General features: G+C 41.7%; 1 protein-coding gene across 1 annotated transcript; it reads left to right on the forward strand.

Annotated features, from left to right (window-relative positions):
• The first annotated feature begins 2,124 nt into the window (after nucleotides 1-2,124).
• Nucleotides 2,125-5,025, forward strand: LOC143929960 (homeobox protein vex1-like). Its single transcript, XM_077453875.1, has 3 exons — nucleotides 2,125-2,359; nucleotides 3,581-3,840; nucleotides 4,693-5,025. The coding sequence occupies exons 1-3, from the start codon at nucleotides 2,125-2,127 to the stop codon at nucleotides 5,023-5,025; spliced, it is 828 nt and encodes a 275-aa protein (XP_077310001.1).
• The last annotated feature ends 15,242 nt before the right edge of the window (nucleotides 5,026-20,267 follow it).

Raw genomic sequence — 20,267 nt, forward strand, 5'->3', positions numbered from 1 at the left:
ATGCTTCCCAAACGCCTATCAATGCCACTCAAAATTGTTACAATAGGAAGCGGGTGGAGGTGTTAGCATTGTGCCAAAGCAAAACTAACATTGTCTTCATAGTTTAGTAAGCGTTGATGCTTTGTAACTACCACCATTCAATTCTATTGAAAGGCACCACAACAACAACCACCATGGGCACGTTTATAGTGTATTTACTGTGCAGTTGGAAAGCTGCAAAAGTGATCATTCACCATTTTAGTCTTGTAACAAAAAAAAAAAAAAAACACATAGGGTGTTTGAAAAGTGTTCTAAAAGATAAGGAATAGAGGGTGCACCAGCCTAGTGCATTACCTTTGCAACCCTTTATTATTAGAAAGAATATAGGTATATTTGAGAAGTGTTGCCTGATGCAACATGAATGCCTGTACAACAAATCCTAAATGCTCATTAACGCTATAGGTACATTAATGCACTTTTAGGCTGCTTTAAAATTGAACACAAGTGTGAAAGAGCCCTAAGTGGTTAGCACTTCCACCTGGGAGTTCTAGTGTTTCAGTTTGACACTACCTGCCTGGAGTTTGCATGTTCTGTGCCTGTGTGGGTTTCCTCCAGGTAATACAATTTCCAAAACACATGCTGGTAGGTTAACGGGCTCTTGTCTAAATTGGCCCTAGTGTGTATGAATGTGAGTTAAGCTGGCCATAGATGGTTTGAATCTCAGGTGGTTCAGCAGGGATTGGCTGAGATTTGAACCATATATGGACAGGCTGATTGCACTCAAGTTGATCGATTGATCAACTTGGGTAAAGCCAGCCCGTCAGAATTTTTATGACATTATTGCCAGGGCTAAAGCCGCTAGCAGTAATCACTGTTTGTTCTGCCGGCAGGGATGGCTCCACGGGGAAGATTCCTCCATCAACACTGTGTTGATGGGTAAATTGGGCAATTTTGCTTTTCTGCAACCTGTGGTTGCAGGAAAGAAAATCAAACCATCCATGGCCTGCTTTAGGGACCGTAGATTGTAAGCCTCTTGAGGGCAGGGGCTGTTGTGAATGTACAAAATATATTTAAAGCACTTTTAAAAAATTACAGCACTATATATGTACCTGTAAAAAATAAATAGACGTGGTTGGTTCCTGAGGCCGCGTACACACGCGGGGACTGTTCGCTCAACTTTGTTCGTCAAACAGTTTCAGCGGACAGTCCGCTCAAAATTAGCATGGACGGACTTGCCCCCACACGACGAACGAACAGTCCGCTGAAACCGTGCACGATGACGTGAACGGCACGTACGACGGGACTAGAAAACGACGTCCTATACACTGCAATGCAACCTTCGGCGTGTAAATTCTTTCTGAGCATGCGCGAGACTTAGTTTGACGAACAAGCCTACACACGGGCGGACTGTCCGCTTAAACCAAGTTTCAGCGGACAGTTTTTCGGAATTTCCGAAAAACTTTGTTCGTCAGACTGTCCGCTGAAACTGTCCGCTGAAGCCCACACACGAGCAGACTGTCCGCCGAAACACTGTTCAGCGGACAAAGTTGAGCGAACAGTCCCCGCGTGTGTACGCGGCCTAAGAGTTTACCACCACACATTGCTTTTTGGCTGATCTCTCATCTTAAACCATTGTTCAGTTTGATTAATTTAATGAAACACCATATTTAATAATATCCAATCACTCATTACTCCTAGAAAAGCATTGTGAAAACATTTAACCATTCTGATTAAGTTTTAAATCAGTCTGAGTGATTGAGATGGCTCCAGTAGACCTGTTATCATCTACCAGGACAATGAATCTCTAAATGGGGTAAAATCAATAATTTAAGACTATCTAATCCTAAAATATATTGATTCAATTAGCAGCCCCTGGTATCATTGACAGCCAGCCTTCTAGAAATGAACTTGGAGCCAGTAAACTGTCCCTCTAATTACTGTATTGAGGGATTAAGAAGATGTGACAATCAGACCACAATGGGAATTACAGTAACACCCAATAAGACTATTGTTATAGGCATCATTACAAGTGTTAGGTTATTTACACCCCACCTTGGCCCAGGACTTTAAATATGTGTGGGTCACAATGGGAAAGTTAGTTTGCACCTTTCTGGAGGAAGAGGACACCAGTAGCTCTGACTAGGAATGGAGAAGAAGGCTTACTCTGTGGAATGGTTGTCAGAGAGCAGTCACAGGAATACCACTTACCCCAGTGTGGATGTATTGGCATGCAGAGCTGGTACATCCACCCTTCAGTATCACAAGGAGTTCAGTGCTCTGGGAATGGAGAGGTCAAGCACAGTCACTGGTGGCAATGAGAAGGGAAATAACTCTGACCACACAGCAGCACTTTACCACATCCAAGGAACTCAGACACATGGTAAGATCGATCCTATGCTACAAGTTTAAAACTCCTGATTGATATACAGAGTACTAATCAAAAAAGTTTGCATGCATGCTTTTAAGCTCTTTTAATTTAGCTTTATGTTAGTATGTTCTTACATATAAAAAAAAGAAAATAAAAAAATAATAAAAAATAAATAAATATATATATATATATATATATATATATATATATATATATATATATATATATATATATATATATATATATATATATATATATATGATCATTTAATACTATTGTTGTCTAAAGAGTAGCTATGAAGTCTTTTCAAGTGGTACATATTTTAAGTTTACCTAAGAAAAAAAAACATTTTAGATTTTTTTTTTACATATGTTTACTGACTTGTTCAGCGTTTTCATGGTTATAGTTCATATGCAGGTTTTACAGGCTTTCCCTCTAATGGCTTTTTGTCAAATGTATCAGCCTTTCTGAATGATTGTTAAGATAAAACATCAAATACTGAAATAAGGTATAGCAAAAAAAAAAACACCAAATCCTGCACTGCCTTTAATGCCCTTGAGCAGGTTTATAGACCTGTGCTAACAGAGAGAAACAGTAAAACAAACCACTAGGTTGCATGAACTACATAATACATATGCAGTGAAAAAATATGACTGTGAATGAATATTCAAATACAGTTGCAAACAATGTAGAAATAGAAACATATTTTTATAAGGCTTCGTTAATTTGATCATATTTGTTTAAATTAATTTACCAAATACTTTTTTGGGGGTGGTATAGGTTGGGAGAAAAAAAGATTATTATTATTGGCTTACCCCAGAATTAAGAATTTCCTATTCTAGTCTATTTCTGTATAGTAGCTGAGCCGTTGGTTAGTGCACACAGGTGTTGGTTATGGGAATTGACACCAATGAATATTTGGGTGCTCACCATTGTTCTTTACTACCACAAATGTATAACATAGTGACAAGTTTATCAATTTTACTATGAGCATGAAATGGGACAGGTTCTGGGGTTGGCTGATTCAGGTGAAATGTTAAGGTGTAAACATCTAATGACATCACACAATTACATATAACAATCTTCAAGCTCTGTATCTATTACCTTCTAAGCTGTTATTCAGAACTATTGCCATGGGGGTGCAGTTACTCTTTCAGACTCTCATTAGCTTGTACATTAAACATGGGCAAAATAAAGCACGATAAAAACTTGTATTTTCTTTCTATTTGACAGATGGGACCACATCTAGAAAGGTATTGAAGGACGTTTCCCTTTATAGGCCAAATCCTACCACAGAGAAACATCAGGATTTGGACACAGACAGTGCTAAAAGTCCTGGATCTCTTTCTGAAGAGGAGGCCACATCCAGACCACGTACTAAATTCACCAAAGAACAGCTTCAGGAGTTGGAGAAGAGCTTTGAGGAACACAAATACATAGGATCCAACGAGAAGAGGCGGTTGTCCAAGGTTATGAAGTTATCTGAGACCCAGGTAGCCATAAAGAGCAAACTTTCCTGATCTAATCTATCTGTTTATTATCAGAGAGTAGAAAGAATATCCTACAAGAATAAAGGCTGCCAACTACGGCTCAAATGTCATACTGTACCGGGCAATTTCAAGCCATGGGTGCCCCCCCGGCTCGAAATTTTTTTATTAAACAATTGATTTTTGTCGAAGAGCTGGCTGGGAAATTGACATAGGAATTTAGCTTTTTCAAAATGTAGGTGTGCACTATGAGCAGTGCAGCTGTTTTTTGCTTTATTCCTATCTATATTTTACTAATGAAAGTGTTCTTAGTTCTGCCATTACAGCTCCAATTTTGGTCAATTCCTGTTGAATCAGCCAAAATGTTTGCTGTAAGTGGCCCTGTTGGCCCCAACCCGCCTTAACGAACTTTGAATTTTTAATCGACTTTTGTTGAAGGAATTGGTACACTAAATTATGGTTGATTTTAGTCAATATATATTTTAGGTTGCAGTAATTAACACAGGAGCTTTTTCTGCCTCAGATGACTTGAACAGAAGAATTTTGTTAAAATGTAACTATAATGTCTTCTCATATTAAAGTAATATAAAAGTTTGTATAAAATAAACTGGTGATGGATTACACATAGATTTATAGCAGAGAATTTCTCATGCTTTTCAGAAATCCATTTCTGCAGTGAGATTTTATTGGTCAGAAAAGTCTCTATTCATCCATACCTGAGAGGACCATGGATCTAAACTGCCCACCTGACATATTCATAAATTAGTTTTAAATATTGACTTTTTGCTAGTATCCCCAGAAATAATAAAATTTGGTGTCAGAAAAATATTCTAACGTGTTGTCCATATCTATTTCTAGATTAAAACATGGTTTCAAAACCGAAGGATGAAATTCAAGCGTCAAAGTCAAGATGCACAAGTAGAAGCTCTCTTTTCTGGATTCTACATGCCTTACTATGGCTACTCAGACTTTCAAACCCCAGCCTGCCCTGTCCGCCCTGAACTAGCCATGCCCCTTGCCCCCCCAGTATCCACCCACCATCCTGCATCACTTTCTACTGCAATGATTACACCAAGAAATTATCCATCATCCATGATGCCACCGGGAAACTTTGGTTCTTACCCATGTCCTTCAGTACTTGTGCATCCATCATTTAAGGAGTCATATGGGCTAAGATATTCCCCATATTAACTTAGATGTGTTTGGGACGCTTTCATGTTTTTATGAATGGACACTTTGAAATTGTTGCAATATTTATTTAAAATTATGTTATTATTGATGCATTTTTCTTTGAATTATAACTCTTTGTATTGGGGAGTAATATGAAACTGGCACTTTATGGTTATGTAATGTGAACCAAATAAAATTCTTATAGTTTATAAATTTCTGGGCTGTACATGGATCATTTATCACTCTAGGGCAGCCTTCCTTAATTCTTTCACATGTGTATGACTATTAAGTTGTAGAAGGTAAAGTTGTGGTGCCCTCATACACTAGCAGTCAGTGAAGAAAGGCCCCTTAAGCTGGCCTTACACTAATCAAAATTCAGCAGCTCCAACAGGCAATGGCCAAATTTCAGCTAGTGTGTGGCTCCCCCTCTTGACAGAAGTCAATAGTTTAATCGATTTCTGTCAAAGGGACATATTGAAAAATGTTCCATCAATCAGAATACAGATCATTTGTATTTTGGTTAACATTGGAGAAGTGCCTCCTTATGCAGGTGGTTAATAAAGAACTGCCCCCTTTCAGTGCAGACAGGAAATAAATCAACCACAGCTCAAGGAACCTCTGGCATCCTCTGTAGGAACCCTAGTTGAGGAAGGCTGTTCTAGGACATCACTGTATCTAGCTTCTTAGACAGCTGTCTGCACTGGTGTCTACAGATCATTTCCAGAAAGTTGTCAAATTGCCTTGTGCAAAAACAAGTGCCTCTAATGGTTATAAGAGCTCAATCCAATAGAAGCCTTAGGCAAGCCATAGATTATGCAATTTTGATTCCCCCATCACCTCAGTTAGTATTGTGCTCTCCGGGTGGGGGCAGGGAGCTGTCCCTGCCAGGAGAGCACAAGGATTACTGCTAGCGACTATAATCATGTGGTAAAAATCTGACATGCCGTTTGTACCAAAATCAATTGGTGGACAAACTTGGGTACAATCAGCTGGCCCATAGATGGATCAAATCTCGGCTGGCCCCTGCTGAACCAGATGAGATTTGATCCAACTACATCTGGCTTTATTTCAAAATCTCCAACTGTCTTTGAGATGGAAATACTAGCTTTAGCAAAATTCCCCCCACCCTCCTTATAATTACATATTTGTTTAGATATCCAATGAGCTTCTGTAAATGTATACATATAACTGTAAATCAGAACAATGGCTTTTGTTTAGTTGTTTTGGTATGCATAATTTTACATTTCACGCCTTAGCCCAAGCAATACACAACAGTTTGACACCTCAGCAATGTGGAGTATTGGCACCTTACCATATGAAAGGGTACACAATAAACCCACCCTATTCCCAAAATGTAAAATGGCACTTCACACAATACTGGGACATTCTCACACAGTGCCAAACCAAAAAACATCTGTGCTAAGGATCATTTCACTCTCTGGAGGACCTGGCTGATAAAATCATAGCTTCATATATCCTTTGGAACCTCCTTAGGGAGATTGCTGCATTTGAGTTCCCAGGCCAGAACAACTTCCACAACCTGTTATGATATGGCCCCACTTTCCCAGATAGAATTGTAATTTATTTTATTTACTGGAGAATGGAACATTCAAAGGGGAGTGGAAGTAGCCAACCAACAAGGTATGGAGTTGCAGAGGTAGATTTTGTCACTGGAGCCCCCCAAGACATAGAGATAAACAATGGAGGGAAAGAGCCAAACAAACTCCACAAATAACTGAATTATTACATTTGGGTAGATAGATTCTTTTTTTTTATGCCTCACCAAAGAACTGTCTCGGCCTGACTGTTCATTTCCCAAGTACAAAAAGTGGTTTATTGTATCAGCTAAAGTTGGCCATACATTGATCAAAATTCACCCTGTTCACCATTGACTAGATTAATTTTAATTCATGTATGGATAGCCAGATTATTGTTTTTTTCCCCAAACGATCAGTGCCGCTGGCTAAAACCATCAACACTGATCATTGTGTTCTACTGGTGGGGAAGGCTTCCTGCCATCAGAATGCAATACCACAGCAGAAGGAATTCCTACATCCACATTGAATGTGTGGATGAGGGAATTGGGGCATTTTGTTTTGTTCAACCCGCTTGTTTAACAAAAAAACTAAAGTAATAATGTATGTGCTGTCTTAGCCCTTGTACACACGGTCGGACATTCCGATAGACAATGTCCGATAGGACCGCGTTGTCGGATAATCTGACAGTGTGTGGGCTCCATCGGACTGTTTCTGACGGACCAAGTTTTCCAGCTGGGCCATAAAATTTTCCGACAACATGATTTGATCGGACTTTGTCCAATCATGTGTAGAGAATTCCGATCGGACAATGTGCCACGCATGCTCAGATCAAATTCCTAGACCAAAGCTATTGGCTACTAGCCTGAACGTAGTCCAGTCCTAATGAAATAACATCATCACGTTAAGTACGATCGGATTTTTTGACAACTTTGTCCGACTGTGTGTATGCAACAGTTTCGGACAAAATCCGTTGGACAAAATCCGTCGAACAAAATCCGATGGATTTGGTTGTTGGAATGTCCACCCATGTGTACAAGGGCTTAGACTGTATGCGATGAAGGCATTACTGTAATATATAAGTATGATGTAGTTAGTGTGGTGTTTAGACTAACATGTAATTCTAATGTACCTACCCTACATGAAGAATTAAAGGGGTTGATTTACTAAACACAAGGCTGCTCACTTTCCCCAGAACTTAGTGAATGTGGTGAAGTTTTGCTTTTCAAAGAATCACGTGCCAGGAATAAAAAATCAACCCCAAAATGTCCCCCCGCCGGGGATATTGTATTCTGCCAGTGAGACTTGGCACTGTTAGAACACACTGATCAGTGGCTGCAACTGATTGGCTATAGCCACTGATCGACAAAAGTTTTCCAACTCATACATTTGACAGAAGTCGAACTAACATTCCACTTCTGTAAAACGGTGATGGGTGCAAATTGATTCAAAGTCCCTGCTGTACTGGCCACATTTTTTTATATCTATGGCAAGTGTGCATTCACACCTGCGAATGCACCCACACTACTATTAGATGTGTATCTATTTTAATAGTTACGCGCTTAGGTGTAAGTTAAGCTGTGGCCTCCGCTTGGGGGCCCCGATTAAGGAGCTCCAATTGCAATATGAGTACGTGTGAGTTAGGGGTGAGTGCCGCTGCTTGTAAGTTAAAAAGTGATCTTCGTGAATAACTCTTCTCATAGAGAGTGTATTCAAGTGAATTAACACCAGGTGTGAGAACTGGGTGTGCTCAAATACTCCACCTTCTAAAGATAATAGAGCCTTGTGTAAAAAATGTGCATTCATCAAAATTGCATTATATAAATTGACAACAAAATTGAGTATTCCTAGAGTCTTGTCTTAGACATAAACTGTAAACTGATAAAAAACAGCGCATGCAAGTGTTTTTACCTACACACAAAGTGGTAAGTGTGACCTTTTTAAAAAACTTCAACTAAACACAGTGCAAAAACAAAACCAAAAAAGAAGAAAGTCAATGTATATATCCAGTATTAAAAGTAAGTCCAATCTTATATGATCGCTGATAACACAATTTTCAAGTGACTTATGCAATATTCATAGTGACTTGTGCTGGAATTCATTTGCAATCCTTGAGCAGAGTGATGGGAGACTTTGTGCTCCCTTTTTTAATCCCTACTCACAAAATCCTAGCACCCCTGCAGGGGTTAAACCGCACGTAGTGAGTATGTGGTCGTTGCCGGACTGATCACTCCCTCCTTCCGCATGTCCTGGGAATTCCAAGGCTCCCAGCCCCTCAAAGGATCAATGGACCGTTCTTTTAACCCTGGGTCAAAGTGTAGCAGTCTCCTTCTCTATACCCCCGATATTGTATCCTCATACAGAAAAGAGATGGTCTCTCATAGTGTAAATCCGAAAAGTCGACCAAGTACACCCCTTCATGAAAACAGTATTTCCTGTTCACAGTCGCCTCTTTTAGCAGGATAATGCACCCTGCCACACTGCAAGAATGGTTTGAGGAACACAACAATGAGTTTGAGTTGTTAACATGACCTCCAAATTTTCAGATCTCAATCCAATCAATCTACGGGATGTGCTGAAAAAATAACTTCAAGCCATGGAAGCCCCACGTCACAACTTACATGATTTTAACCACTTGCTTACTGGGTACCTAAACCCCCCTCCTGTGCAGACCAATTTTCAGCTTTCAGCGATGTCACTCTTTGAATGACAATTGTGCGGTCATACAACGCTGTAACCAAATTACATTTTTGTCATTTATTTTCCCCACAAATAGAACTTTCTTTTGGTGTTTTTTGATCACCTCTGGGTTTTTTATTTTTTTGTTAAAAAATGCAGTTTTTCTTTTAACAATACAAAACCATTTTATATTTTGTTAATACATTTTGGAAACAGGTATTTTTTCTCCTTCGTTGATGTATGCTGATGAGGCTACACTGATGGGCACTGATAGGCTGCACTGATGGGCACTGATAAGGCGGCACTGATGGGCACCAATAGGTGGCACTGGTGGGCACTGATGAGGTGGCACTGGCGGGCACTGATAGGTGGCATTGGTGGGCACTGATGGGGGGCACTGATCGGTGGCACTAATGGGCGGCACTGGAGGGCATTGATAGGTGGCACTGAAGGGCACTAATAGGTGGCACTGATAGCTGGTACTGATAGCTGGAACTGATGGGCCCCGATGGGTGTCATTGATGGGCACTGATGGGTGACAGTGATGGGCACTAATTGGCACTGGTAGGTGACACTGATAGGCAGCACTGCTAGATGGCACTGATGAGGCACTGATTGGCACCACTGGTGGGCATTGATAGGTGGCACTTGTGGGCACTGATAGGTGACACTGATTGCTGGCACTTACTACTGTGGGCACTGATTGGGGCACTGTGGGCACTGATTTATGGCACTGGCAGGTAGTACTTGTGGGCACATATGAGGCAGCTTCCAGAAGATTTATTTTTTATATAGATTTTGTGAGTGATGTTAGCATCAATACAACATCAGTTGTACTTTTGACTTTCCTTAACCACTTCAGCCCCGGAAGAATTTCCCTCCTTCCTGACCAGAGCACTTTTTGTGATTTGGCACTGCGTTGCTTTAACTGACAATTGCGCTGAAATAAGATTCTGAATTAGATCGTTAGAAACTCAGTGTGCCACATCCCGAAGTTGAGATAACAAAAAGAATCCCCCTAGGAGTGGGACTTTAATGGCACTACCAATACACATATATAACCAAGAAAGCATATAATCATATAAATTGTATTATACATAATAGAAAAATACATACAAATACAAAAAAATTGTTATATACAAAAACATGGATGCATCATAGTACAGACAAAAAAAGTGAACCTAGACAAAGTACAGTTGCCTGAACCCAACGACGTTTCGGAGATACAACATATTCTCCTTCATCAAGGGTAGAACTGTCTATAAAATTCAAATGTACAGTAATTAGCCAAAAAGATCCGTATACATATACTATTGTTTCATGATCATTTAAGTGACAAACATAGCTGTACTTACATCACAATCACTTAGCAGAATGTATCTAGGCATCCGAATATTAAAAACATAACAAAAGAGATTTGTGCAGCATGGAATTATCCCCAGGTCACGTTGGCCAAGTATCAAAGATAATTAGAAAAGAATAGCAGAGGGAGGCTGTAAAGAGGGAAATATCCCCTCAAAGCCTGTCCCTCTATCCACCCAGGGTCCGGAATCCGGACCACCAGGCGGTGGATGTGCGCACTGAGGTCCCAAAAAGATTAGAATCTGCAAATACAGAGCAGAGAGGGGCAAAATAAGCAGAGAGTTACAGATATAAAAGGCGGTTTATTCAAAGACCCAGGTATTAGCAAAACCCACCTAGATCCAAATAGTACTCGCTTACAGGAGAGCAGCGTCTAATGACTAGCGTCTAATCATTTAAGCGTTCTTATTCTCGATCCCCTGGAGCATCAAACTCTAAGCAGTGGTGACGGCCTTCCCAATCTACCTCTAGAGGAAAGGCCCATAGGCCCAAAGTCATGCCCAAAAAGACTTGGGGCAAAAGCCCGCCAAGCAGAGCCCCAAAACTTCCTTGTGAAGGGGCACCCCCACTCGGCCGAGTGGGGCGAAGGCTGCTGCAGTTTTCAGAAGCCTGGTGGGAAGAGGTTCAAGACAAATGGGTAGTCTCCTCAGTATCTCTGGGCTACAAGCTAGAGTTCCAGGAGATTCCACCATCTCGCTTTCTAAGGTCAAGGGTCTCCAAAGATCCAGTAAAGCGAAGAACTATGCCCAGGAGAATGGGCTCTACAACCCGACATATTTCAGAATGGCAGTAGGCAGGCCTTGGATCCTTCCTCTCCAGCCAGATCTACTCTCGCAGGGTCCAATTTACCATCCTGCTTTACACAGTCTGAATTTGACGGTTTGACCCACATTCTGAAAAACCGTGGACTGTCTGAGTCAGTCTTCTCTACTCTGGTCAATGCCAGAAAGCCAGCCTCCAGGCTTATTTATTACAAAATCTGGAAGGAATATGTTTCCTGGTGTGAACCCAGGGGATGGCATCCTAGAAAGTATGTCATTAGCAGGACCTTGGCCTTTCTCCAGTCAGGCCTAGAAATGAAATTGGCCGTAACACTATCAAAGTCCAAATTTATGCTTTGTCAGTATTTCTTCAGAAGCCACTTGCATCACATTCACTTGGCTTTTAATGTGGGGGTTATGCGATTAAATCTGCCAGTCAAACCTCCGGTGTGCCCATGGGATTTGAATTTAGTATTACAGGGACAACCCTTCGAACCATTGCACCAGGCTTCTTTAGCACTTTTGACTAAGAAATTAGTCTTCTTGGTAGCCATATCCTCTGCTAGGAGAGTTTCAGAGCTAGCAGCTCTTTCAAGCAAGGAACCATATTTGATTACTCACAAGGACCGAGTAGTGATGCGTCCTAATAGGTCCTTCCTACCCAATGTGGTCTCAGGATTCCATTTGAATCAAGATGTGATTCTACCATCCTTTTTTCCCGATCTGCAGTCCACGGAAGAAGAATCCTTGCACACTTTTGATGTGGTATAAGCAATCCGTATCTATCTGCAGGCAACCGCTCAGATAAGAAAAACTGATTGTTTATTAATCTGGTCTATAATTCTGATCTGTGTCTCCCTCCCCTCAAACTGAGCATTGCTTTAGGACATCCCACTATGTAATGAAGGCTCTGTGTCCTGTGATGTATGATCAGGAAAATAGGATTTTTAAATACAGCTTACCTATAAAATCCTTTTCTTGAGAGTACATCATGGGACACAGAGCTCCCACCATTCTTGGGTTTTACGTGGTTTTCTATTGCTTTGCTACAAAACTGAGATGCCTCCCATATGGGAGGGGTTATATAGGGGAGGAATTCTCCTTAATTGGGGTTAGCCAGTGTCCAGTAACCAAAGGTGCCTATATAACCCACTTCAGGATGCTTACTGCCCACAGCTCTGTGTCCATCTGCTTACAGGACTCTGGCGCTCTTGGCTTTTAAATTTGCGGCCTGGTGCCTTTGCAATGCCTGGAAAAACCTTGTTTCTTTGGATGATGAGGTCCGGGTACCATATCATCTTGGGAGTCAAAATATTGGCCCAAGATATGGATCCGGTCAGTATAGCCCTTAGACCACTGCAGGACCTGCATAGAGCTTTCTTCATAGCACATGTTTTATGTGACCAACCACCTTAGACACTGGCGAAAAAACTGAGGTGTCTCCCATATGGGAGGGGTTATATAGGGGAGGAAGTCTCCTTAATTGGAATCAATCACCGAAGGTGTCTATCTAACCCATGAAGGCTCTTGATGTGAAGTCATGGAATGCGGATTTGCTGCAATTGTGCAACAAACTTGTGAAGCCTGCCAAGTCTAGCAATAGCTTAGCTTGCTATCTGGGACAAACACCTCCCCCACAGCGAGCAAGCCCATTTTAGGCACACATTTAACCCTTTGATTGCCCCTGATGTTAACCTCTTCCCTGCCAGTGTTATCAGTACAGTGGCAGTACATATTTTTAGCACTAATCACTGTATTAGTGTCACTGGTCCCTAAAAAAGTGTCACTTAGTGTCCGCCGCAATACTGCAGTCCCGTTGATCGCCACCATTACTAGTAAAAAATAAATAAATAAAAATTCTATAAATATATGCTACAGTTTGTAGACGCTACAACTTCTGTGCAAACCAATCAATATACGCTTATTGGGATTTATTTTACCAAAAATATGCAGCAGAATACATATTGGGCTAAGTTGCTGAAGAAATTTGATTTTTTTTACATTTTTTCTTTTTTTTGGATATGTTTTAAAGCAGAGATTAAAAAAATATTGTTTATTTTTTTCAAAATTGTCGGCCTTTTTTTTGTTTGAAGCGCAAAAAATAAAAAGCGCATTGGTGATAAAATATAACCAAAAGAAAACTTTATTTGTGGGAAAGGAAAGAGGATATAAATTTAATTTTGGTACAGTGACACACAACCGCGCAATTGTCAGTTAAAGTAAACGCAATGCCGTTTCGCAAATATATGGCCTGGTCATGAAGGGGGGTTGACCTTCCAGAGCTGAAGTGGTTAAGACGTACAATGTCCTAATTATCAGTTATCGGCTGCAGCTGAGAAATAATGTGTCTATAGAATAAAATACTTTATTTTTGTCCTACTGTATGTAATAACTGATTTTGTACTTACTTTAACAGGCCAGTTCCAGATACAAGCCCATAGGACAGATAAAGATTATATATTTTTATTGTACCAATTTAGTATTGTTTTTGTAAATGTTCTTTATTAATATTTTCATAAATGTTCTTTTTCATGTTTTGGTAAATGTTCAACCTAATAAAAAAAATAACTGTTTGTAAGATGTAATACAGTGTTATGTATTGATTTTATTAAAATATTTTGTAGCACACCCCCTAAGGAGCCACAAGTAGAAAGGTATCCCCCACCCTGCACAGCCACGCACACCACATTTTTTCACAGCACACGTGAGTCAGAAAACAGTCCAGTGCTTTGATTTTTTTTGTTTTATTGGAATAAACTTGGATGGGGATAGGGGTATTATGGGATGCCCACTTGACTTGAATAACTTCTTCAGGGATACCTAACTATATACAGTCTCTATGTACACTCCTCTTCTGCCTCCTGCACAATTTTGCTTGCAGAATAAATCACAGATCCAGCTGGAACACTGATTGGATGGGATCTGGCAGGGCACTCTGTCAGATCTAACAAAAGCCCATTACAGGCAGGGACCTGGGCCCCTTGGGTGTGTAGACAAAGCGCTCACTGGCTCCTGTTGTCCTCACACTTGCTCCCATGCATCCAGGAATGATTCCTCCGTGCGTTGTAGAGGGTCCCTCCAGCATGCAAGCCCCAAACCTGAAGTCAACCCCCCCCCCACCCAGACTAGGGGCTACCCTTAAGGGTCTCTGACAGCGTCCTTAGCACTCCATCCCCAACTTCCACCCAAACTCTGCTGCCCCTGTGGGACTGAATCTGAGTATTTATGAGGTAGTGTGCCTCCCGCAACCCATTCTGTTGGGGATTGGTCAGGGCCGTCATGAAAACTCCAAGCAGCTCCTCCTAACCTTCCTCCTATTCTTCTGGAAGTTTCTCTAAAGTTCCAGAAGTAGAGGGAGGTATCAGAGATGCTGCCTGCTGAGTCATCCCAGCCTCCCCAATGCCGCGCACACATCATCGGAGTATCCGGCAGACTTTTTCGACCGTGTGTGGGCTCCAGCGGACTTTTTCTCCCCAAAAGTCCGGCAGACTTTGAAAGAAGTCTTGACTCAAAATTGTCTGTCGGACTCGGCTTTCCGGCGGAACAATACGCTTGTCTGTGTGCTAGTCCACCGGACTTTTCAAATGAACGGACTTTCCCACACACGGAGTAAAGTCCGTTCATTTTGTACGTTTCTCCAGGTAGACGGGACTAGCGAAGGAAGTAAATGTCGCCACCCCCATCGGCGAGATTGACACCTCCCGAGCCCCGTTGCCTGGTATGGATTTTAAGGGGAACCCCTACGCCGAAAAACGCATCCCCGGGACTGTGACATCATAAGGGGCGGGGTCACCATGTGACATCACCCGTGACCCCGTCCCTTATGCCTATATAGGTCGCTGCGCAGCATGTCCCTGGCAATACAGCGAGAGAGAGCATTGTGTCAACATCGGAAGAAGAACACAACAACATGCAATGCCAAGCTGCTGTTTGCAAAGCGAGCAAAGTCCTTTCTTGTATTAAGAGAGGTATGGACTCCAGAGAAAGAGATATAATTTTGCCCCTGTTCAAATCATTAGTAAGACCTCACCTGGAATATGCCGTTCAGTTTTGGGCACCAGTTCTCAAAAAGGATATCGGGGAACTGGAGAAAGTGCAGAGAAGGGCAACCAAACTGATAAGAGGCATGGAGGAACTCAGCTATGAGGAGAGATTAGAGGAACTAAATTTATTCACTCTTGAGAAGAGGAGATTAAGGGGGGATATGATCAACATGTTCAAATACATTAGGGGTCCATATAGTGAACTTGGTGTTGAGTTGTTCTCTGTACGGTCAACCCAGAGGACACGGGGCACTCTTTACGTCTAGAGGAAAAGAGATTTCATCTTCAAGTACGGAAAGGTTTCTTCACAGTTAGAGCTGTGAAAATGTAGAATAGACTCCCGCCAGAGGTGGTTATGGCCAGCTCAGTAGATTTCTTTAAGAAAGGCCTGGATACTTTCCTGATGGTACATAATATAACTAGGTACTAACATAGGTAAAGTTGATCCAGGGAAAATCCGATCGCCTATTGGGGGATCAGGAAGGATTTTTTTTCCCCTGCTGTAGCAAATTGGAGTATGCTCTGCTGGGTTTTTTTTTTTCGCCTTCCTCTGGATCAATTGTGGGCATAAAATTGGGTATCTGGATTGTACGATTATTTTTTATTTTATTTATTTGTTTTTAGGGTTGAACTGGATGGACTTGTGTCTTTTTTCAACCTGACTAACTATGTAACTATGTAACTATGTAAGAAGAAGAAGAAGAAGAAGAAGGCAGCGACGTCGACAGCAACAAATGAGAAGACCGGGCCAATGCTAGTAAAAGAGCTGAAAGAAGATAGCAGAGGAGCCCGGCAGAAAAACCGAAGAGCGGGAGAAGTCGGAAGAAGACCCCCGGACAGCAGCGACGAAGGAGAAAGCTGGGTTCCTCCACTAGTAAAAGAGTGGTAAAAGAGCAGAAGATAGCGGAGGAGCCCAGCGAGAAGACTCCCGAAGTTGGAAGAAGACCCCCGGAGCTGTCTAATAAACTACTTTAAAAACCTGTGTTGTGTTTTTTTTATTGACAGTTTTCCCCTCAGGTGAATGGGTAGGGGTACGATGTACTCCATACTCTTTCACATAGGGTTGGGGCCAGGATCTGGGGGCCCCTTATTAAAGGGGGCTCCCGGATTCTGATAAGCCCCCCGCCCGCAGACCCCGACAACCAACGGCCAGAGTTGTCGGGAAGAGGCCCTTGTCCTCATGAACATGGAGACAAGGTGCTTTGGGGTGGGGGGGGGCGCTCGTCCCCACCCCCTTTCCTGACCGGCCAGGCTGCATGCTTGGATAAGGGTCTGGTATGGACTTTGGGGGGACCCCACGCAGTTTTATCGGTGTAGGGGTTCCCCTTAAAATCCATACCAGGAAACGGGCTAGCAAGGTGTCAATCTCGCCGATGGAGGCGGCAACATTGACTTCCTTCGCTAGCCCCGTCTACCTGGAGTCATGTTCAAAATTAACAGACTTTACTCCGTGTGTGGGCAAGTCCATTCATTTGAAAAGTCCCGTGGACCTCCGCCAAAAGTCTGGCGGATTGTCTGATCATGTGTACGGGGCATAAGTCATTCACCCTGACCCAGATTCAAAGGACAGGCTTAGCTACCTGCCAATCCATGGCTCATTCAGGCTCACCTATCCCCATACATGACTCATTCATGTTTATCCATGCCTCATCAGTGAGCATCCATGCCACATCAGTGGTCATCCATGCCACATCAGTGCTCATCTGTGCCACATCCATGCCACATCAGCGATCATCTGTGCCACATCCATGATCATCCATGCCACATCAGTGGTCATCCCTGCCACATTCATGCCACATCCATGCCACATCAGTGGTCATCCGTGTCACATCAGTGGTCATCCATGATATATCCATGTCTCATCAGTGATCATCCGTGCCACATCAGTGATCATCCGTGCCACATCCATGTCACATCACTGGTCATCCATGCCACATCAGTGCTCATCCATGCCACATCAGTGATTATTCATACCACATCCATGCCACGTCTGTGATCATCCGTGTCACATCAGTTATCATCCGTGCCACATCAGTGCTCATCTGTGCCACATCCATGCCACATCCATGCCACATCAGTACTCATTTGTGCCACATCCATGCCACATCAGTTCTCATTTGTGCCAAATCGATGCCACATCTGTGCCACATCAGTGCTCATCCATGCCACATCAGTTCTCATCTGGGCCACATCAGTACTAATCTGTGGCAAATCCATGCCACATCAGTTCTCATCCATGCCACTACAGTACCCATCAGTGCCTCACAAAAGTGTAATAGGGAGTCAAATTAGATTTGAAATGTATGTCCTTAGAACGCCTGCATGTTGGGCCTCTGTATGTGACCAGGCTGTGAAAAAGTCTCACATATGTGGTATCACTATACTCAGGAGGAGTATCAGAATGTATTTTGGGGTGCAATTTTGAATATATACATGCTATATGTTGGAAATATCCTATAAGCAACTTTGTGTAGAAAAAAAAATGCGTTTTCATTTTCTTTCCACATTTTCCAAAAACTTGTGTAAAAAAATGACATGTTCAAAAGACTCATTATGCCTCATAGATTATATGTTGGGGTGTTTACTTTCCACAATGGGGTCATTTTTGGGGCGTTTCCATTGTCCTGGTGCTCCAGGGCCTTCAAAAGTGTAAGAGGTAGTCTACAAATTATATGTGTAATTTATGTTCCTAGAACACATGATGGTATCTCCCTGCATGTTGGGCCTCTGTATGTGGCCAGGCTATGTAAAAGACTCACACCTGTGGTATTACTATACTCAGGAGGAGTAGCAAAATGTATTTTGGGGTGTAATTTGTGGTATGATATGCTGCGTGAGAGGAATTACCCCTTTAATATGACAATTTTGTGAGAAAAAAAAAGAAAAGTAAAAGAAAAATCATCTTAATTTTGCAAAGAACTGTGGGAAAAAGTTACAGCTTCAAAAAACTCACCATGCCTCATACTAAATACCTTGGACTATCTACTTTCTAAAAAGGTGTAATTTGGGGGGTATGTGTACTGTCCTGGCTTGTTAAGGTCTTAAGAAATGAGAGGCTGTCAGTACATCAGGTGTGATCAATTTTCAATGATTGGCACCATAGCCTGTAGACTCTTTCACTTTCAGAAAGACCAAATCATTTACACTGATTTAGGTTATTTTTACCAAAGATATGTAGCAGTATAAATTTTGGCCAGAAAAATTTGTAATTTGCAAAATAATATATCAGAAACTAAGAAAAATTGCATTTCTTTACATTTTCGGTCTTTTTTAATTTATAGAGCAAAAAATAAAAACCTCAGAGATGATCAAATACCACCAAAAGAAAGCTCTATTTGTGTGAAAAAAAGGACAAACATTTCATATTGGTACAGTGCTGCATGACTGAGTAATTGTCATTCAAAATGTGAGAGCACCGAAAGCTGAAAATTGGTCTGGTTAGGAAGGGGGTTTAAGTGCCCAATGGTCTAGTGGTTAATGGACCCTATAAAATGGAGACTTTCATAACTCTTGCTGTAGACTTGTAGAGCCCTTGTTATAGACTTGCAGAGCTTTTGCCGTAGACTTGCTTGGATCTTGCCATAGACTTGCTTGGCTCTTGCCATAGACTTGTGGGGCTTTTACTATAGACTTTCGGGGCTCTTGCTATGGATTGCAGGGCTCTTCCTGATACTTGCCGGGCTCATGCTGTAGACTTACAGAGCTCTTGCTGTAGACTGAATGAATGAATGAATGAAATACTTGTATAGCGCACAATGCGAACTGAATCACCACTGCAACCATACTTTTGCTGGAGACTTGCAAGTTTGCTACAAATTGAAAAAGTGTCAACTAGAACTTGTGCTTCAAGTGCTCTGCAAGTGTACAACTTACCAGGGAAGATGTGCAGCGAGTTAAGAGAATTACAATTCAACACTACCTCAAAAAAAATTAAAAATATAATTAAATTAATTCATATGAAAAATAATTGTTAATGATGGTGGAAACCTCCAAGGGTAATTCAAATAATAACCACTTGCCTGCTGGGCACCTAAACACCCCTCCTGCTCAGACCAATTTCTAACTTTTACACAGCTTGGCCACATACAGGGGCCCAACATGAAGTATCTCCTTCAGGTGTTCTAGGAGCATAAATTTCATATCTAACTTGTTGACTACCTATTACACTTTAGAAGGCCCTGGACCAGGACAATGGAAACGTCCATAACATTACCCCATTTTCGAAAGCAAACACCCCAATGTATATTCTTTGAGGCATATGAAGTCTTTTGAACTCATTTTTTTACACAAGTTTTTGGAATATGTGGGGAAAAAATTAAAACCCATTTTTTTTCACAAGGTTGTCCTTTTTCAAGATGTTTCCAACACATAGTATGTACATAGCCAAAATTGCACCCCAAAATACATTCTGCTATTTCTCCAGAGTATGGTGATACCACATGTGTGAGACTTTTACACAGTCTAGCCGTATACGGAGGCTCAACATTGAAGTAGCACCTTAGGGCATTCTAGGAGCATAAATTACACATCTAATTTCTCAAACATCTATTACACTTTTGAAGGCATTGGAGCACCAGGACAATGGAAACGCCCACAAAATAACCCCATTTTGGAAAGCAAACCCACCAACGTACAGTTTATTCTATGAGGTGTGGCAGCACGCAGGTAAAATCACCTGGTTGTATTCAGGATGGGAAATATGTGTGTCCTAGATTCAGGCTGTATGCAGACTTTTACAATTAGAGGGGAAGAGTTAATGAGCCCAGCTGTAGTAAGTGGGCTCATTAAGACCTCTACAAAAAACCCCAGCATGCATAGGGAGATGCTCCATCCTGGAACCAGTTTTGTGTGTATAGACTGGGGAGTCTGAGATCTGTTCTGTG

Source organism: Lithobates pipiens, unplaced genomic scaffold (assembly GCF_037356315.1).
Source record: "Lithobates pipiens isolate NorthernLeopardFrog02 unplaced genomic scaffold, aLitPip1_a1.2 Scaffold_25, whole genome shotgun sequence".
NCBI lineage: Eukaryota > Metazoa > Chordata > Amphibia > Anura > Ranidae > Lithobates > Lithobates pipiens.